This window comes from Corythoichthys intestinalis, chromosome 8, assembly GCF_030265065.1.
Source record: "Corythoichthys intestinalis isolate RoL2023-P3 chromosome 8, ASM3026506v1, whole genome shotgun sequence".
Classification (NCBI taxonomy): Eukaryota; Metazoa; Chordata; class Actinopteri; order Syngnathiformes; family Syngnathidae; genus Corythoichthys; species Corythoichthys intestinalis.
Window position 1 is genome coordinate 16835505 of NC_080402.1, and position 21313 is coordinate 16856817.

At 44.3% G+C, this 21313-nt stretch overlaps 1 protein-coding gene across 1 annotated transcript in view; it reads right to left on the reverse strand.

The window, feature by feature from the left end:
• Positions 1-5108: 5108 nt before the first annotated feature.
• Positions 5109-21313, reverse strand: part of LOC130920302 (hemicentin-1-like) — a 51725-nt gene continuing 35520 nt past the window's right edge. Inside the window, exons 16-18 of the mRNA XM_057843409.1 lie at positions 8116-8476; positions 7758-7797; positions 5109-5965 (exon numbers count right to left, since the gene is read on the reverse strand). Coding sequence (XP_057699392.1) covers positions 5795-5965; positions 7758-7797; positions 8116-8476 — 572 coding nt within the window. The 3' untranslated portion in view covers positions 5109-5794. The remainder of the gene's footprint in view (positions 5966-7757; positions 7798-8115; positions 8477-21313) is intronic.

A 21313-nucleotide genomic window follows, 5' to 3' on the forward strand; every position in this document is an offset into this window, starting at 1 on the left:
TGGTAGTGCAGTTTTGTATAGACAAGTCATGGCAAGCCTTTTGAGCATTTATTGCTTCTATAGTCAGGTTAACTCATTAATTCCCAGCCATTTTCACCGGAGCAACCCCCTTCGATCCCGGCTGTTTTACTGGATTTTGACAAATTTTGCAAGGCCCACAGAAAATTCTGTTCTATTGCAATATAAACATGGAACCCACCAAAAGAAAGATTAGATTCTCATCTTTCAGCAGGAAAAAATGCTTCATATCTTTTTCCATTCTTTAGAAATCAGTATTAGAAAATAGCTTAGTTTGAGCAATTTTCCAATTTCTGATGAAAAAAAAACAGAGAAATGGAGCTTTTTGTAAAAGCATACATTTCAAACATTACTGTGACTTAACACAGGTATTTTTTGCTTTTGTGACATCCCGAACATCTGAATAATGTTTTCCTTCTATAAAATAACATAAACAACAAGACAAATAGAGCTTTTGATAGCAAAGTAACAATTTATTTAAACATAACTAAACTATTGAACTGAGAGATGACGCTGTTGTGGCTGCGGCTGTCGCCCAGGCCGTGCAACCCGGCCGTTCTGTTCCATCAAATCGGGTTACGCCTGGCGTCCTGTGTGGGTGAATTCTGGGGGGGAACTGTGTAGTGACCACTACCTCATAACAGAATTCACCTAGGGAACTTATATGGGGCATGTGCCTTGTGTTTGACATCATTCTCCACATTTTTCTCACGCTTCTTACTTCTTCCAACTTCCGTTTCCTGACTATTTCTCTTCATTCATTTCCTTTCATGGTCCGATATGAGTTCTTACCAAATGCAATACTGACCTCCAGTGTCCAGTTTTATTGCTCTAAAATAGATTTTCAGCGTAGTGCTTTGGAGCGAAGTTGCATCAGAACCTAGAGATGTCTCTTGTGGAAAAAAAAATATGTAAAAGACGTATAAATATGTCTTTGGGACACTGAAACAATTAAAAATAGAACTTATTTATACGTTTTGGGGAGCAAATGAGTTAAGAGTCTGGGTGTCATCGTCAACAGCACGCTTTCCTTTGCTCCCATATTAATGACATCACCAGACGAGCCTACTTACACATTCGTAATATTTCTCGTCTAGGTCTGTCACCCCCCCCCCCACACACACACACACACACCGCTGCCACGCTTGTTTGCAGCCTAGTCACCTCCCTGATTGACTTTGTAATTCAGTGCTCTACGGTCTCCCAAAGAAATCCCTCCTGAAGCTGCAGCTCTTCCAAATCTCCGCAGCACACCTCGTCACATGAACCCCCAAAACACATCACATCACCCACATCCTCCGTCAACTCCACTGGCTCCCAGTAAAACCAAGAATAAACTACTAGATCCTCCTCATCACCTTCAAAGCACTTTATGTCCTGGCCCCATCCGATATATGTAACATTCTTTGTATTAAGACTCCCCCGTTTCCACTTTGCTCTTCTTCTACCCTCCACTTTTATGTCCTTTGTTCCCATCTCAGCACCCCCTGGTGTTGGGAGTGTTATAGTAGATTTAAAAAAAACATAACAATAACAAAAGAAAATATTGAAACAATAACGTATTCGACTTTGGGGATTAAATATACACTACCGTTCAAAAGTTTGGGGTCTAAGCGACCCCAAACTTTTGAACCATAGTGTATCATATGGGATTTTTCATTATGTACACTACGGTTCAAAAGTTTGGTGTCGCTTAGACACCCAACTTTTGAACGGTAGTGTATATGTTGAAAATGTGTTTTTGTTAATAACACCACCTGACACCTTGCTTGCTACTGGGTCACAATTAGGTGCTATTGGAACGGAAATGTAAATTGTTGACAAAGGAGGCATAAACATGTCATAAAAACGAATTAACGATTTTTTTCTTTACAAAAACAGCTAATTTTTCTAAAATTCATTCCGAGGTCAAAAATGAAGATGGTTGTCCTTTGGTGTCTTCAAATAGTTAAGGCATGCTTGCATTGTAGCCTGTTTTGTTGTAGCTGTTGAGCTGCCGCCGTGCAGAGCGCTGTTTGATATTTGGTTTGCAATTGATTTTAGTGTGTTGAAAAAGGGGTGTTAAACTGAAGCTTGCTGGCCTTTATTAGTTTTCAAATGTGTTCGTGTGTTATTGCGCCGCCGAGCTGCGGGGATTTGCATTATAATACACAGGCGCTTTTATTTCCAATACAAAAACTCCAACACACACTGTAGGTGAAACAGAACGCTGCCTTTTTATTAGCCTAGTAGGGTTCTAGATTCTTCTTCTTGCCTTCGACGGGGGCGGATGTGTTTCCTCCCTGCTCCTGCTTGCTGCTATCTTCGTAAGTTTAGTCTGTCTGCTGTTTTTGTATTTCCTCTGTGGATCAACCAGGGGTCGCGTTAACCGGATATTTTCCGTCATTGACCGGTTTTTTAAAACGGTGACGGAAAAAGCTGAAGTCCATCCGTCATTTTGACAGGTTGCAATTCACACCCCAGAGCACAGGGTGGCGAGTTAGCATATTAATTAGCTATTGTCTCTCTTAATGCATGACGTCGTTGGCTCTTGTGTCAGAATATTGTAGCGTCACCGGGGTCTGGCGGCGGCACCGTGATTGACACATCAACGCGAGGTTCTTATTGGTACACCCGGTGTGCCAGTGCGTCATCCAATTGATGGACAAGATTGCCACCTGTGTATAGACCCCAATCACATGACGTCACAACTCCGCCCCCCTGACTGGAGCCGCCATATCGTCATGTTTACACATTACCGCTACGTACATGCCTCCTATTACGGCGTGTTTTTCTGCTCGTTAATATTAATAATCAAAATGTTGAAAGCGTGTGTGGCGGTTGGTTGCTGTAACAGAGAAGATAGACGGAGAGACTTAAGTTCTACCGTATTCTGAGAGACCCGAAGATGAGAGCGAGATGGACTGCTGTAATTCGACAAGAAATCTGGGCACCAAACGATCACCACAGACTATGGAGTAGTCATTTTATATCTGGTAAGATGCATTTAATATATATTTAGAATATTTTGGGCTGACAACCACAATTAAGATCATTGTGTGACATTGGTGATTGGGGTCTATATCGTTGCCTCTTTTTCTTTGGGGGCGGAGTTGTTGGCGGTAAGCAGAGTAAAAAGGAAGAAAAATACCACGACTTCCGTGTCTAATTTTTCGCCGCCAAGCAAGCGTTACAATATTAATTAAAAATGAATAAAAACTAAACTATCGAATATGTCATCATTATCATTTTAAAAATTTAAGTGACGGGTAAAAATAGACTATGACCGGATTTTTATGACCCTGTCAGTCAAAATGACAGACAACGAAAACGTCTAGCGCAACCTCCGGGATCAACTGTGCTGGTCTCTCATACGAAAATGGATCTGATTAGTTGGTCTCTCAGCACAATTGACAAGATTTTTTTAACAAGACACTATGCATCAGGAGAGCCCAGATGGGACCTCCGCCGCTGGATATGTGAGAGATTCATGGGATCACTGGAAGCCAGCGTGTCTTACTGTCCTACCTGTAGAAGATATCGAGGATATTTGGCTGTTTGGCGTGATCGTTGTGGGATTCCTTCTGCTTGGCTTAGGAGGTGCCCTCCTCTACCGGAAAGTTTCCAAGACGGCAGCTTTCAAGGAAATCAACAAATTGACCACGGATCAAACAGCGCGATTCAAGGCATTGGATGACCGCGTCGAGACTTGGATTGGGAGCTTGGACTCACGGTTGGGTCCGAGGAAGGATGGAGAAAAGTGAATGCTACCTTGCGTCAGGTGACGGACAGGTGACGGAACTGTCTGGGCAGGTGACTGAACTGTCGAGGCAGACTGCCACTATTGGCAATGATTTTGTTAGGGCCTCCGCCCCTCCCTCCTGAGGCCGGACCCACCTTGGGCAGGTGTGCACGTTTTTAGCTGATTACAGGTCAGACGGGTGGAGCGGCCACAGCTGAGAGCAGTTAACATCAACCAGCCATAAAAGCCCAGCAGACGCTCTACCTCGTCGCCCGATCAACTCGTCTGTTTCCCACGTCAGTTGTATCTCGCATTTTTATATTATATCTTTGCTCACTGGCTTACGACTACCTTGCTCTCGTCCCCGGTCCTGTTTTCTGCGCGCCCATCGTCGGATTCCACGCCTGCCTTCCTTCCGAGCCTCCTTGTCCTACGCCCGCTCAACTACCCTGAGCCAAGTCACCCCCCCCAGCCACATTCTCGTGATCGCCAATAAACGATTACTCATCTCACCCCTGTGTGTCTGCTCTGGGATCCCCTCTTGCTCACGCAACTCTAACAAATTTAAGTGACCTGAGGTCTCGCCTACGCCATCAGGAGTGCGAATTTGGCTGAAGACCAACCGTATTTGGACATATTAAATTACTTATTTGGCTTAATTTGATTTATAATTTTCCTTTCCCGAACACCCTTACCCCACCCCTCCCTTCTCCTGGAGAGAGCCGCTCATATGGCCCTATCTCTTGCCCTTGATCTCTTCCCTAGGCCGGTCGCAGAGCCTTGTGACTCTTATTTTGTCTACAGACGCATACAAATACTGATACACTTGTGCATACACCCACTCACACACAACCTCCCCCCTCCAGTCCGCCACTGCTTTTTTCTTACTATCAGTACTGCCATTCAACACGCCTTGTTTGGAGGAAATGCGTGTGCATGACAAATTTGGCCCCAAAGTTTCCTCCGTGTCGGAGTAACATTTATGATTTGTAGTGTTGCAGATACGGCTGGATCGTTATCAAGCTTCGGCAGAGCATGCTGGTGAGCTAATCATTTGGTTCAGATGTGTTAGAGGAGGGAAACATGGAAAACAGGCTGGATCGGGGCACTTGCGGACCAAACTTGGTGACTCCTGTATTAAAGGAATATCTAAGCATTTTGGAACCAAGAAGTCCGAGAAAAATCTGGCCTCCTGACTGAAATACGCCTTTCTGCGCATTAGTGGACACTAAACCGTGCTGAGGTGAGAAGCAAAGGAAGGTAAATTTATTTGCATATTACAGTTCAATTAAGGTAATTCAAAGTGTTTTACATGCCCTGACAACCCACAAACACAAATAAAAAATGATACACAAATGTCACATAAAATCATTTTTATTATTGAGTACTTAAACAGGCTACCAATCACACATCTTTGCATGGTTAAATGTTTGTGGAAAACCTGGGGGGAAATGGGGTAGATAAAGCAACTTAATTTGAGACTTCATTATGGTTTATTTATTTAATCACATATAATCATAAAAAATATATGTCCCAAAAAGATACTTATTTGAAAAGAATTTTGTAGAAGGCTGGATCAAGTAATACACACATATTCATATAGGTAGCGCCGTAAAAATGCATTTACTGTAATTGCATTTGAGTACAAAAAAAAAAAAGTAAAAAACATCCAGGAAAGAAAAAGCCGAAACTTAACAGACATAAAGCCATTTTAGAACCATTTTGCCTTAAAATGATTTAAAATGAAAAACAATAATAGAATTTTAGTACATACAGTGAAAATTATTTTACCACATTTTTACAGCATTGGAAAATGTTAAGAATGTTTGGGTCGTTTTTGACCTCCTACAGAAACCATATCAAAACAGAAAAATATTTTATCCTCAGCCATCTTTGTCAATTTTCAAACATTTTTGAAAATGCTCCAGGGAGCCACTAGGGCAGTGCTAAAGAGCCGCATGCGGCTCTCAAAACATGGGTTGCTGACCCCCGCTCTGGGCAAATAAGAGTCATTTAAATTATGTTTAAAGAGGTGGAAAAAGAAGGATGCAGAACTCATCCTGAGGCTTCGCCACCACATTTGATGACTGTGTCCACCACACTTTCGTATTCATTCTCATCCTGGTCCGTTTTGTCATTGGTGACATTGGCGTGGATTGGAGAGGGATCGGAGAATGCCACCAGCTCCTCCAGTTGATCCCTGCTGCTGTCTTCACTCGTGATTGGCTGACAACATTTTTAATCAGTCTCATCATCCATTGTTATTTCAAAAGTACATTTTCTAGTTTTGAAATGATTTACCATTTTTCTCCCAACATTTTTCAAATAAATTAAGATATGTAAGCGGTTACCTATTTAGTATCATTTCTTGATATATATTTGTAACATTTGTCGAATTTATTTATTTAATCATTTATTTTTAACAAGGATTTTCATAATTCTTAAACCGAATGTAATTCAACTTTAGATTTACAGTTCTCAAAACTTTGAATTGTTTAGATATTTCAGCAACAGTAAAAGATTTTGGGGAAATCTTAATTTTAAAAAAAAAAAAAAAAATTTGAAGGGCACCTGAAACTTCAATTCATCAGCGTTTTACTCCGTTAAATTGTATTGAATGCATCCGTCTCAAAACTGACATTACCCCAAATTTTTTTGAATTGACCGTATCGTTTTTGAGTTACTGCCATAGCAACAAAGGATGCGCCTCGCTGCCGGCCGCTACCTGATGACGTCAATTCCTGAAGACCTCGCCAGCATTCCAATACGAAAGTATAGTATCACGCTATCCTCGCCATATATTGCAAACATTTTCTGGGGTTTACTCGCGAGATTCGTCATGCGATCTCGTTGTGTAGCGATGAATTGTTCATACGAAGGCTCGAGACTCTACGAGTGGCCCAAAAACCCTTCTGCAAGAATTTTGGACATCTTTTGTGAGAGTCAATAGGTAGAACTTCTCCCCTGCTCCTCGATCGCGTCTTTGTTTTCAACATTTCAGCGAGGACAGCTTTAAAAGCCTTGGAGGTTAAAACCTTGGTTTTTCAACGACGTAAGTGACCCTTCCTGGCAATTTGATACGTTTATTACTTGATCGCGACCTGTTTTTGTTGTTGTTGTTGCTTGCCTGTCATAAGACAGCTGACATGTTGTCTATTCATTTCAATTTGATACTGTGACGTCGACAAAGAGTCGCCCGATTAGTCAGGTTGCTATTCTTTATTTTTGGAACTTGTGTGAACAACACAGCTGATGTCTGCCGCAACCGACGCCAACAAAACAACCAGCAACAACTGGGAAACATCATGCTCCGTCGCACCTCTCTCACTCCCCTAACTCACGCAGAGCATTTAGTAATGTATGCAAATACACCCGCTACATTATAACCCGATTTGTTACAATAGATTTATTAAATTATTGCTAGATCTATATACTGTAACTACTCGTCTGTTTTGGTTCAGAGAGAAATCACGATGCAAGACACCGACCACTCTTCCTTTCGTTATGTTGATCTGCCAACCGGCGTCATCACCCTTGTCTGCTGTGCCGAGTAAATCGTCATCTAACACCTCAGTTTCAAACATCTAGGGATTAATTGTAGATAATATTTCCTGATAGCCTTTGCCATCCTTAGTGTCACGAAAGAGCAAACCTGAATGGTTACTTTCAGTGGTACTATCACCGATATCGTTGCTGCTGCTATTCCGGCTGTGGATAGTTTTCTGTTGCGTTCAGGAATTTACGTCACACTTCCGGGTTTGGGAAGGGACTATTAACGGAGTGCAAAAAAGCCAACCCCCCCCCCCCCCCCCCCCCCCCCCCGCAAATTACCCTCCCAGTTACGCGTTAAAAATGACATGGATGTTTTGACAAACCCGTCCAAAGTTTATATTCGTAAAATTACACTGAAATCTGAAAAGCTCTTCAGCTGCCCTTTAACTTGGCCATATGTATAAAATGTTTAGCGTTGTTGATATTGATATTAAAACAATGAAGTTTAGTACATTTTTTGCCTCACCTGAGATAAGTGCATCCTGCCTTTCGACGTAGTGTTTTTCCTAAAAGTAGAGGAAAAAGAAAATTAAATCGACCAAATTTCATGGTGATCCATCCCAAAATAATGGAAGAGAAGCATTTTTAACTCCGCAATTCATTAGTGTAATTATTCAGCCCTGATACACACACAAAAAAATAATAATCAGGCTCCAAGAATTGGCGTGTATTTATCTCTGGAATATATCTGCTAACTTTCACTGTGATCGGTCGAGAGGAGATGCAATTTTAGTTTGTGTCCTCACCAAGAAGAACAACAAAAAAGAGTAACAACCAGCAAGTTTTTGAAAGCCATCTAAAAATAGGTGACAAAATGAACCAACCAGAACAGCAGGACAGTGACTGAAAGCAGGATGAGCACGATGCCAACTGTGGCGCAACGCACAGCCACCGCTGTGAGAGCACCCGGTGACCATGACCTAAGATTGTCTGCTTGAAGCAGGAGTGTGGCCCTCCGGCTTCCCCTGAAGTTTCGGGCCTCACAGTGATATGCGCCCTCGTTGTGTAGTTGGAAGTTGATTATGTTTAACACGGCTTCCGTAGACTTAAGAGACTCCTCGTTGTCCTTGAACCAAAAGAAGCTAGCGGCAGGGTTAGCTTCACTGCTACATGTCAAACTGACCGAAGAACCCATACTGACGTTGGAGGAGGGTATTGCTGAGATGCTTGGAAGGCGAGGAACATCTGTTGGGAAACACATTTGATTTACTATATTTTTTCTGGAATAAAAAGAGACTAGCAATAACTGCTGTTTTTTTTTTCTCAGAACATCCTACATTATATTGAAAAAAATGAGCTGTGTATATAAAGTGAAATCTGGATGCCACAATATAGGCCAATATAAAATCTGCCATTCCTTGGGAAAATTATTGAAAGGGTTCTTTTTTAGCAGATGCAAAACAACTGTTTTGTTTCAATTGTTTCAGTCTGGATTTCGGTCACACCACAGCCCCGAGAACTGTGCTTATAAAAGTCTTTAATGGTATTCGTTGGAATGATGACGCAGGAAAATCTTCTGTTCCGGTATTACTGGATCTCAGCGCCTCATTTGACACGGTTGATCATCACATACTACTCAGCAGACTGGAACAGTGGGTAAGACTCCCTGACACTGTGCTTGAATGGTTCTAATCTTATTTACAGAGTTACTTTGTATCTGAACAAACCAAAATCGCATGTGGGGTTCCACAAGGGTCTTTTCTCAGACCGCTTTTATTTAAAGTGATCCTGCCTTAAATACGTACATGTAGGCTCTAATAAACCACAATTGTTCTCTTGTACTAAAATATGTTGTTAGAAACATAAAATGTTAAATCAATGGCAATATTTTATAATATTTAGTCCATATTTTGACCGTTAGTTGGCGCCATGGGTTGCGGGCTCGCAGTGATGACGTCATTGGTAACTTTCCAAATGTATAGCGTGTTCAACAATTGCTTATTGCTGCCTAAACTCGCGAAGTAAAATGCCACGATGTGCTGCTTTTGGATGCAATTTCCAGTCAAATGGAAACAAGGGGAGTGAAGTGAGTGGTCAAGGTAGAATTATTATTTTTAGTGAATAAATGTGCATAAGTGGAAGCTTCTCCCCCTTTTTGGTCCCTGTAGGCACGTATCCTACCCACCACGCGTTACAACTGGCGCCCGAACATTTTTCCTGGATCCTCAGTCAAGTAAGGGATCCGTCTATTTCCTGGATCCGACGGTCCCACCGCGTCTGCAATATTGGTTTTGGATCTGTCTATTTTTTAATTCGTCGGTCCCACAGCGGCTTTTCGGATCAGTCTATTTTGTGGAAACGATCGCCTGATCGCGGCTGCGATATTGCCATCGGATCGGTCTAATTCCTGGCTCTTAGAGTGAGTCAAAAACGTGGATTTAGATTAGTATTGCTATCTTTTTTTATTGACTATTCTTCGTTAGTTTTTCTCCAAATCATACTAAATAATTAAAGCACTATGGCATGCTACAGTGACGACAGTGACTCTGACGTGGACCTTACAACAATGTTGGAGTTCGTCAGGGAATGCGTGTTTGCGTACTGCTGAGCTCCCAAATGAAGAGTGGTCATGGTGGAAATATTATTTTTCGTGAATAAATGTGCATAAGTGGAAGCTTCTCCCCCTTTTTGGTACTATTATACACCTATCCTAGCTACCACGCGTTAGAATGTACAAGACATGGATTACACAAGGTGTGCTCTTTGGCCTGTACTGTATGTAAAGCACACAACAGTTCTGGATGCTAACTATCTACATAATTATATTGGGATAAGTTTGAAAACGCAATATGCTTACCTTGAATATCTGCTAATAAAACCGGACAGCGTACAGTCTCGCTCCCAACCGGAGTTCCCAACAGGACACTCTCGCATCACCAGTTTTGCCCAACTTTTGTCTTATCAGGTATTTGCTGCACGCATTTTTCCCTGAAGCTTGTCTTGTGAACGACCGACAGTGCTGTCCTGCTCTTCACTTTTCAGATCTGGTTCAAATAGGAAGGGTTAAACTGACGACATGTTGGGAAAGCTAACGAGTGACGCGCTGGAATTTCGCCAACGGGACCAGTGACGTCACGCACTGCGACGAAACAAGAATGGCGACCTATCACTGAAAATAATTTTACAAACTTTATTAAACCAAAAACATTAAGAGGGGTTTTAATATCAAATTATTATAACTCATACTAACATTTATCTTATAAGAATTATTTGTCTTAAAAATAGAGGATCCCTTTAACATCTACAGTGCCTTGCAAAAGTATTCGGCCCCCTTGAACCTTGCAACCTTTCGCCACATTTCAGGCTTCAAACATAAAGATATAACATTTTAATTTTTTGTCAAGAATCAACAACAAGTGGGACACAATCGTGAAGTGGAACAAAATTTATTAGATAATTTAAACTTTTTTAACAAATAAAAAACTGAAAAGTGGGGCGTGCAATATTATTCGGCCCCCTTGCGTTAATACTTTGTAGCGCCACCTTTTGCTCCAATTACAGCTGCAAGTCGCTTGGGGTATGTTTCTATCAGTTTTGCACATCGAGAGACTGACATTCTTGCCCATTCTTCCTTGCAAAACAGCTCGAGCTCAGTGAGGTTGGATGGAGAGTGTTTGTGAACAGTAGTCTTTAGCTCTTTCCACAGATTCTCCATTGGATTCAGGTCTGGACTTTGACTTGGCCATTCTAACACCTGGATACGTTTATTTTTGAACCATTCCATTGTAGATTTGGCTTTATGTTTTGGATCATTGTCCTGTTGGAAGATAAATCTCCGTCCTAGTCTCAGGTCTTGTGCAGATACCAACAGGTTTTCTTCCAGAATGTTCCTGTATTTGGCTGCATCCATCTTCCCGTCAATTTTAACCATCTTCCCTGTCCCTGCTGAAGAAAAGCAGGCCCAAACCATGATGCTGCCACCACCATGTTTGACAGTGGGGATGGTGTGTTCAGGGTGATGAGCTGTGTTGCTTTTACGCCAAACATATCGTTTTGCATCGTGGCCAAAAAGTTCAATTTTGGTTTCATCTGACCAGAGCACCTTCTTCCACATGTTTGGTGTGTCTCCCAGGTGGCTTGTGGCAAACTTTAAACTAGACTTTTTTTGGATATCTTTGAGAAATGGCTTTCTTCTTGCCACTCTTCCATAAAGGCCAGATTTGTGCAGTGTACGACTGATTGTTGTCCTATGGACAGACTCTCCCACCTCAGCTGTAGATCTCTGCAGTTCATCCAGAGTGATCATGGGCCTCTTGGCTGCATCTCTGATCAGTTTTCTCCTTGTTTGAAAAGAAAGTTTGGAAGGACGGCCGGGTCTTGGTAGATTTGCAGTGGTCTGATGCTCCTTCCATTTCAATATGATGGCTTGCACAGTGCTCCTTGAGATGTTTAAAGCTTGGGAAATCTTTTTGTATCCAAATCCAGCTTTAAACTTCTCCACAACAGTATCTCGGACCTGCCTGGTGTGTTCCTTGGTTTTCATAATGCTCTCTGCACTTTAAACAGAACCCTGATACTATCACAGAGCAGGTGCATTTATACGGAGACTTGATTACACACAGGTGGATTCTATTTATCATCATCGGTCATTTAGGACAACACTGGGTCATTCAGAGATCCTCACTGAACTTCTGGAGTGAGTTTGCTGCACTGAAAGTAAAGGGGCCGAATAATATTGTACGCCCCACTTTTCAGTTTTTTATTTGTTAAAAAAGTTTAAATTATCCAATAAATGTTGTTCCACTTCACGATTGTGTCCCACTTGTTGTTGATTCTTGACAAAAAAATTAAATTTCATATCTTTATGTTTGAAGCCTGAAATGTCGCGAAAGGTTGCAAGATTCAAGGGGGCTGAATACTTTTGCAAGGCACTGTATATGCTTCCTCTTGCTCAGATTATGGAACATTACAACATTTCCTATAATACCTATGCCGATGACACACAGCTCTACATTTTGGTGTCCCCACATGACTAGAGTCCCTTAGTGTTACTGAGAAAATGTATTCGTCAAATCAATGAATGGATGTGCCAGAATTTTCTCCAGCTAAATGCAGGAAAGACAGAAGTGATCATTTTGGGGCTAAAAAACGAAAGGTCAAAGATCAGCGCTCGCCTTGGCTGAATGTCACTGTCAGCCACAAATCAAGCTAGATATCTCTGTGTAATTATTGATTCAGACCTGAACTTCAACAACCATCTAAAGTTGATCACTAAATCTGCCAATTACCACCTAAAAATATAGTCAGAATTAACTGGCTTCTGTTCAAACAAGACATGGGAGAATTTATCTATACATTCATTTTTAGTGTATTGGATAATTGCAATGACAGGTCTCAACAAATACTGTAAAATCAGTAAAGAAGTTGCAGCTAAATCAGAATGAGTGCTGCCAGAGGCCTTATAAATAAAGGAAACTGGACTACATTACACCCGTTATGAAATTGTTTCAATGGCTTCCTATGACGTCAAAGGACTAGACCAGGGGTCCCCGAACTTTTTCCTGTGAGGGCCACATAACTTTTCCCTTCTCTGATGAGGGGCCAGGGTCAGTTCGTAACAGAAAAAGTGTGATGATTGCAGGAGTGCCTAAATGTAAAAATGTATTGTTTTTAAGAAAGCCACAATCAAATAACCCTTTCTGGATTCTCCACGGAACAAAAGTAAATAAATGGTAGAATGGTAAATGGAGAGTACTTATATAGTGCTTTATATGCATTGTTACAAAATAAAAAATAATAATATAATATAATATAATAATAATAATAACACTATTAATTCAATAGATAATAACCAAATAACCCTCTCTGAGTTCTTCACAGAAAAAGCCCAGGAAATGAATAACACCATTGAGGAAAAAAACAAAAATTCAAAATGCTCTCTGGTATTGTTCAGGGGCCGTACCAAATGTGGAGGCGGGCTGTATCCGGCCCGCGGGCCGTAGTTTGGGGACCCCTGGACTAGACTATAAAACGGTACTGCTGGTCTGAAATTCACTTAATGGCATTGAACAAAAATACATGCTTGATTTGTCTGACCCCGAGGAGACATCGAGACAATTCAGGTCTACTGGAATTGTTGCGTCCGCTGGGTTAAACGTGTTTAAATTGTGCCTCACCTGCTATCTTGTCCGGGAAAGGGTTAATTCACTGTCAATCGGAAAGGGGTGTGGATTCGCATTTAAGCGGAAGCTGGGTCGGCGTGGCTGTCATTCACATTCACGTTGCCGAAAGAGACGCGCACCACCGGTGAGTTTGCCGCTCATTTGCTTGTATTTGTATTATGTATTTGCACCTACTGCATTGCTTTAGATGGCTTGGCGTTTCTTTCACGGCGATCACTCAATGGCCTTCCAGTTTGTGTGTTACGAGATCCGCTGAGAGCTGACAGTTGGCGACGAGCGCGTTGGTTTAGCGTAGCCACTGAGTCAATCTCGCAGCGAATCAGCGAGCGGTGCAGGGCACGCGGTGAACCATGGGTAATGTAGTCTCGGGACCCGCTGTATTGGTGCTTATAATCTGAATGCTTGCGGGAAAAAACTACATTTCCTCATGCTGTTAGCCGCCACCCTTTCAAAGCATTGGACGGCGTTCGTGACTTGAAGTGTCTAAATGATGCAACTATTGCCTAAAGAATAACGATTAAACGGTTAAAAATGTAAAATGTGATTTTAAAATGCTGCATAATAGTTGGTTATTGCAATCTGAGCAATTTAATTGTGAATGAATTATATATATTATGCACAGTGTATTATTTATTCATTTAGATATAAAGAAGCTTTGTGTATATTTGTATTTAGCATTATCATAATTTGTATATTTATACACATATATACATTCTTTGCTTGCATTTATAGGTTTATAACCTGCTTGGTGTTTGCTATTTACTACTCCAAAACAAATCAACAATAAAAAACCAACAATATACTGTGAGCACAAGCCGAGTTATCCAGTGTGTTCTCTTTCGGATCCCTTTCGGCGGGGAAAATGCCACAAAAAAAAGCGTAAACGGCCGAACAGTTATAAACCGCGGCACTGATCTGGGCTAGTGCAGCATCAGCTTGGTAACCAGGAGGCAAAACCAATCCAGCCCTGGTCAACTTAACACTCCAGTAATTTATTGGAGCTGACAGGGACCTAAACCTGGACAAACAATTGTGCCATCCTGGGAAGCGTTCTGTAGCCGGATATTGGACGGCACCTGAAGCTAATCAAGTCAAATCACCTGCTTGAATTCCTGTTGAGCTCGGGCAAAGGAGCCAGTCACCAACAAAGTGGAGAAAGGTCCCCAGCACGGACCCCATTGGTTGAATAGTCGGCTCTCCGGCCAACAAAAAAGGGAATTGAGATGGACGACTTGAAAAAACTTAAAAGTGCTCGTTCAAAAGCGCAGGCGTCATTCACAAGAAAAGGAAATGCACTTACTACTTATTTGGCGGCTGGACTTCTGGATCCAAGTGAGGTTCCAAAAGAATGGAGGAGTCTCAAACTGGACTTCTCTAAAGTTGTTGATACAGGGCTTGAGTACGCCCACGCCTTGAGAGAGTCAGATGATGAAAGGGTTAAAGAGTCCGCTTTGGACGTTGACAGGCTGACTGCTGAGTGCGAGGCAAAGTTCCTAGAGGTGAAACGAGCCACCCAAGAAGCCTTTTGGAATGGCTACGCCGAGGAAATGTTTTCCGCCCAGGCTAAAGTCGCTGAATCTGCAGTTGCTCAGGCTGAAGAGGACGAAGTCAGCCCTCAACAACCAATTAAGGACCGCAGGCTTAGGAATAAAGGTCTGGACAGAGAGGTCTCGGAACTCGGTGACATGCTGGTGGAGTGGAAGGAATTGGTTCCTGCCTCTAGGTTGATTGATCTGAGGTTATGCTACCGAACATTGAGGAAGAGGCTCCTGGCTTTGTCAGACAAGCTGGAAGAGGAAGAAATGGAAGAGCAAAGTGGTGAACCACTGGCCCCAAATTCCGGAGTGGGAGCGTCCAGGATGGACAGGCAGTCTCCCCCAGCCGAGTCTGTCAAACTAAAACCAGGACCTGACACCTGGAAAGCATTTACTCCAAACCTTGGAGCGGGGACCCCAAACACAATCACCCAGCCTTTCTCACCACAAATCGACAACAGTAATGTTCAGGGAGCTATCGCTATAAAGCCCCAAATCAGTCTTGAAAGGGCAAGACTACCCAGTTTTTCTGGTGATATGAGGGACTACTACAGGTGGAAGGCTGAATGGGTGAACCTGGAGTTATTAGGCAACCCATATGGAGCTGAATCTGTGAAAAAGTTCCACCTTCTAAGCAGCCTGCATGAAAAGGTTAAAAGGGAACTTGTTCTATCCAGCTGTGGTTCAGCCGATGATGTATTCAGGCTGCTGGATAACAAGTATGGAAACAAGCAGAAGATCGTTTGGTTGATCACCAACGAGGTCCAGGCTCTTCCCCCTCTGAAAAGTAACAACCCCAGAAAAACCATTGAACTAATACAGGCTGTGGAAAGAGCGCTTTGCAACCTTCAGATTCTTGGAGAAGAGGATGCTGTAAAAAATCGGGTTGTCTGCCAGTCTCTTGAGAGCAAGCTTCCCAGCATACTGAAAAAGGAATGGATCATGCATAAGTCCAACCCTGCTTCTGGATTCTCTCCAACAAACCACTTTGATTGCCTCTTGGAGTTCCTGAAAAAACAAGAGGAGATTCTGGAGGAATTGGACCAATTAGAGCCAAGCTCAGTGGAAAAGGATGCAATGGAGAAAAGTTTATCGGTTGTTAAGGTGAAGAAAGCCTCCACTAAATCCACAACTGGTCAACAAGACGTTCAAGCTAAATGCACTATGTGCGGTGACAACAAGCATGCTGGCAGGCTATTTGCGTGCAAAGCCTTCAGAGAACAAGACCTTGCTGGTAAGAAGGCTCATCTGAAGAAGATTGGGTCATGCATCAAATGCTTGCGGCCTCACACCAAGGATGGCAACGGCTGTACCCAGAGATTCCTTTGCCCAAAGCCAACCTGTAGGGGATCAGGGGTTTCGGACCACAACTATCTCCTCTGTCCCAAGCCACCTACTCCAAAACAGGATGAGAGTGAGGACCGGAACAGCACACAAGCTGAAGGAAAGAGCCTTGGCTTGACCAAGAGACAGGAGGAGTTTCTGGCAGAACTCACTCCAGAACAAAGAGAAAGGTGCAAGAAGGTTTTCTCAAACAAAATCTCATCAACTGTATGCAGCAACACTGGAGATGAACTGAAGGAACACCCAGTAGTGATGATGCTCCTGAAAGCAACAACAAATTCAGGCTGTCTAATTGGCACCCTCATCGACCTCGCCTCCGATACAAACTACATCACTCATGAAGCAGCCAACCGCCTTGGTCTATCTGGCGACAACATCAAGCTGATAGTCCATGGGGTGGGGGGTATGAGGAAGACTGTCCTGACAAAGAGATATTCCCTTCGGCTGAGGGTGAAATCACCCAAAGGTAACGTAGCAGACCACAAGATACTCTGTTACGGCCTGGAGAAAATTGCTGAGGTGAATCAGTCAGTCTCACCCAAGCAATTACAAAAATTCTTCCCTGATGTTCCTGCTTCTGAGCTGGTACGGCCAAAGGAGATAGACCTTCTTGTTAGTCACCGTGAGGGTCGGCTTGTTCCTCAGCCAACCAGGATTGTGGGAGACCTTGTGCTCTGGGACGGCCCGTTGGGCAAGACCGTCGGAGGAACCCACCCCAACCTCATTGAGGCTGTCGACCTTGCCGTGTACCGCTCTGACACCCACCTTGCAAGGAGCATGAGGTCTGCTTCGGTGGCATACAAAGAGACCATCTTTGACCAAGCAGCAGAGGAGAACACAGCTTCCCAGAGCTTCACGGCCACAAACAAGAAGGTCCTTGAATGGTTCAAGTGGGATAGTATCGGAGCAGCCTGCAGTCCCGTGTGTGGTGGCTGCAGGTGTGGCAAATGTTCCCCAGGTGGGAAGGAAATGACTCTCAGTGAAGAGAAAGACCTGGAGAGGATAAAAGCCTGCATCACTTACGTGCTGGCTGACAAACACAGCGATTCCCCCCACTGGGACGCAGCGTATCCCTGGAAGGGTGACCCAGCAACACTTCCGGACAACCGTCAAGCAGTTGAGGCGACCTTCAGGAGCACTGAAAAACGCCTAGAAAAGGAACCTGTGTGGAAATTAGCATACAAAGAACAAATCCATGAAATGGTTGCCAGAGGAGCTGCAGTCAAACTCACCAAAGAGGAACTTGACAGCTGGACTGGACCAACATGGTACATAAGTCATCTAATAGCACCAAACCCTCACTCCACTTCAACCCCTGTGCGGATCGTATGGAACAGCAGCCAAGAGTTCCGAGGGATGAGCCTCAACAATCTCCTGTACAAGGGCCCCGATGTTCTCAACCCAATACGGGGAGTGCTTTTGAGGTTCAGAAGTGGCCAACATGCTGCACTGGGCGATGTAACAAAAATGTATAACTCAGTGTGGCTGAAGGAAAGGGAAGTCCACCTACATCGCTTCCTCTGGAGGGATAACCTGGAGGATGAGATAGAGGTCTTCGCTGTTGTCAGGGTAAACATCGGTGACAAACCCGCTGGTTGCATCGCCCAAGTTGCCATGAGGGAGACGGCCAACCTTCCCCAGTTTGCTGACAGGGTTGAAGAACGTCGGGTTCTGACCGAGGATAGCTACGTTGACGACATCTTGACCTCTCATGATGACCTCGAAACCCTGCAAAAGATCACCAGAGGGGTGGTGGACATTCTGAAAGCAGGAGGTTTCCACCTCAAGCCTTGGGTCCTGTCGCACCAAAGTGGGAGGAGTGGTAAACCTTCTGACATCAGGGCTGAAACAAAAGCTCCCAGGACCTTAGTGCTGCCAAACCAAATGAAGGATGAGGAGAACAAAGCTCTGGGTGTCGGCTACGAACCCGAGACAGACAAGCTTCGGCTCCTGACTTCCATCAACTTCTCCAAGAAAATGGGGAAAATGAGAACTGGACTCGATCTGAGTGAAGAGCTGGTCAGGGACTGCACACCAACCCCCTTGACACGGCGTATCCTGCTCAGCCAGATCGCAGGTTTCTACGACCCAATTGGTCTTGCCTCACCAGCCAAGCAAAAGGGAGTCATGCTAGTGCGGGAGTCATTCCAAGAAGCTGGCAAAGACAACCCTGCCAAGGACACATGGGACATCCCTCTCTCGCCCAGACTCCGAGAAGCAGCAATAACACTCTTTGAAGAGTATATAAGACTTAGCCAAGTCAGATTCGAGAGAAGCCTGACACCACCTGACGTTCTAGGCCCACCAATGGGAATTACATTTTCAGACGGGAGCGAATCCTCTTATGGAGCAGTGCTCTACCTTCGGTGGACAACCCCAAATGGGATCATCGTAAAGTTGGTGGAGTCCAAAGCAAAACTCACTCCCCTAGACCAAAAGGGGGACGTGATCAAGGCGGAGCTCTGCGGCGCAGTCTTTGCTACCCGCCTAAGGCAGTACTTTGAAAAGCACTGTCACATTAAAGTACAGCGCTGGATCCACTTCGTTGACAGTCAAACGATCCTGGCAGCCATCCAAAAGGAAAGTTATGGCTACCAAACATTTTTTGCCAATCGAATTGGTGAGATTCAGAAAGCTGGACAAGTGGAGGATTGGAGGTGGATTGAAGGCAGCCGAAATATCGCAGACATCCTCACCAGAGGAGCTTCCCCTGAGGAACTTGGCGAAGGTTCGACGTGGCAGAAAGGCCCCGAGTTCCTACAGTTGCCAGAGGAGGACTGGCCCATGAAAATGGCTAGCGAAATAACAACCTCAGCTGCTGAAAATGTAGGAAAATTACAACGGAAGGGGTTCTCTGCGGTAGTCACCAGGGTCCAACCAGACCATAAGACAAAGACCGGCCCCAAAGACGAAACAACCCTCCAAGAGCCAGAGCAACCAGCTGGCCCAGAACCAGCGCCAGTACTAGGCAAACAAAGAACTTGGAGCACTGGACTGGTGCACCTTGTGGAGCCTCAGCGTTTCAGTTCCCTGTCGAAGTTGTGTGGAACTTTGGCCTGGGCTCGACGAGCCGCTGAGACCTGGCTTAGGAGGCTCAAGACACCAGATCGACTAAAGTGGGAGGAAACCAACTCCATACTGAGTGCTAAGGAAAGAGCAGGAGCCTTCCAAGATCTGGCCCTCGCAGCCCAAGATGGAGTTGAGTTCAATGACTCTACACTGAATCGCTTGGTGGTCCACAAGGAAAAGGACACGGGACTCCTTCTCTGTGGAGGCAGAATCCAGTCCTGGAAGGAAGGTGGGACAGCTGTTCCACTTATCCCATTCCATTCCTGGTTGGCGACCTTGCTGACGAGAGATGCCCATGAAAAAAACCACGAAGGCATTGCTACCACACTGCTGCGGACGAGGAAGAAGGCATGGATAGTACAAGGTCGGAGAATAGTGAAGAAAATCCTGAATGATTGCGTTCCCTGCCGTAAACTGAAAGGGAGAATGTGCCAGCAGATCATGAGCGACTTGCCACCAGAGCGCTCGGAGCGTGCCAGTCCATTTGAGTACACTACACTTGACCTCTTCGGCCCTTTTGAAATCAAGGATGCCGTCAAGAAAAGAACCAGCAAGAAGGTCTGGGGCATAGTGTTTTGTTGCATGGCATCAAGAGCAGTTCATGCAGATCTTGTTGATGACCAATCGTCTGAAAGCTTCCTCCAAGCCTACTCTCGTTTTGTAGCTCTGAGAGGCCATCCAAAAAGACTTTGGTCTGACAGGGGAACAAACTTTGTTGGTGCTAAACCAGCCTTGCAGGAACTGCACAAACACCTGGCGAGCCTGCAGGAAGCTTCCATTAAGAATGAAGCCGCCAAGAATGGAACAGAATGGTCATGGGACTTTCATCCGGCTGACGCACCTCATCGTAACGGAGCTGCTGAAGCTGCAGTAAAGCTCCTGAAAAGAGCCCTTATGAGTCTTGGAGGGACAGAAGGCTCATTCACCTGGAGTGAACTCCAAACCCTTTTCTATCAAGCAGCTAACCTCACAAATGAAAGGCCAATTGATGCCAGAGCACAAATCCAGGAAGACTCAGTCGAGTACATCACACCTAACAGTCTACTCCTCGGACGAACTGGACTTGGAGGCGACACGGATGGCCTCGAGCTTTGCATCCATCCCTGGCGCCGTCTGAGAGCCATACAAATCAGTGTGGACATGTTCTGGTCGAAATGGAGTGAGCTTGCTGGACCTAATCTATTCATTCGGCCAAAGTGGCACCACACGAAGAGGAACGTTGAAGTTGGCGACATCGTGTGGATCGCTGACCAGAATGCCTTGCGAGGACAATTCCGTCTTGGACGGATTCAAGCAGTCTACCCAGACAAGAAAGGACTTGTTCGAGACGCTGATGTAAAGATGTGTGCTGGCCTGCCTGCAGTGCTAGCAGTCAGGCAACGCAGAAAGGACCTACAACAACTGACGACAGTCATCCTCCGGAGAGACATCAGGAGATTGGTTGTCCTCATTCCCACTGAAGAACAGAATGGTTCTGCTAGGCAAGGCACAAGCTGACTGGCTGATGTCATCCATCGCCTGGTTCTGGAGGTACCGCATCATGACATAATTGTCCCGACACCCTTAAGGGTCGGTGGTGCAAGCCAAGCGCTGCCACTGGGACACACATTTGCACATACACGAAGATGAGTACACACATAATTGTGCCCTGACAGTACACACCCCTGTCAGCGTAGGTGCCCGAACAGTGACATTGGCATCATCATCTTCGTTGGCAAGTAAGATTGAACTTTTACTCAATACAAACAAAAAAAAAAAAAAAAAAAAAAAAAAAAATTTGTGATGTGGTGTTAAAGTGGGTGACCTCTCTGAATTATCAGTCGGTCAAGTGGGAGGTGTTGCGTCCGCTGGGTTAAACGTGTTTAAATTGTGCCTCACCTGCTATCTTGTCCGGGAAAGGGTTAATTCACTGTCAATCGGAAAGGGGTGTGGATTCGCATTTAAGCGGAAGC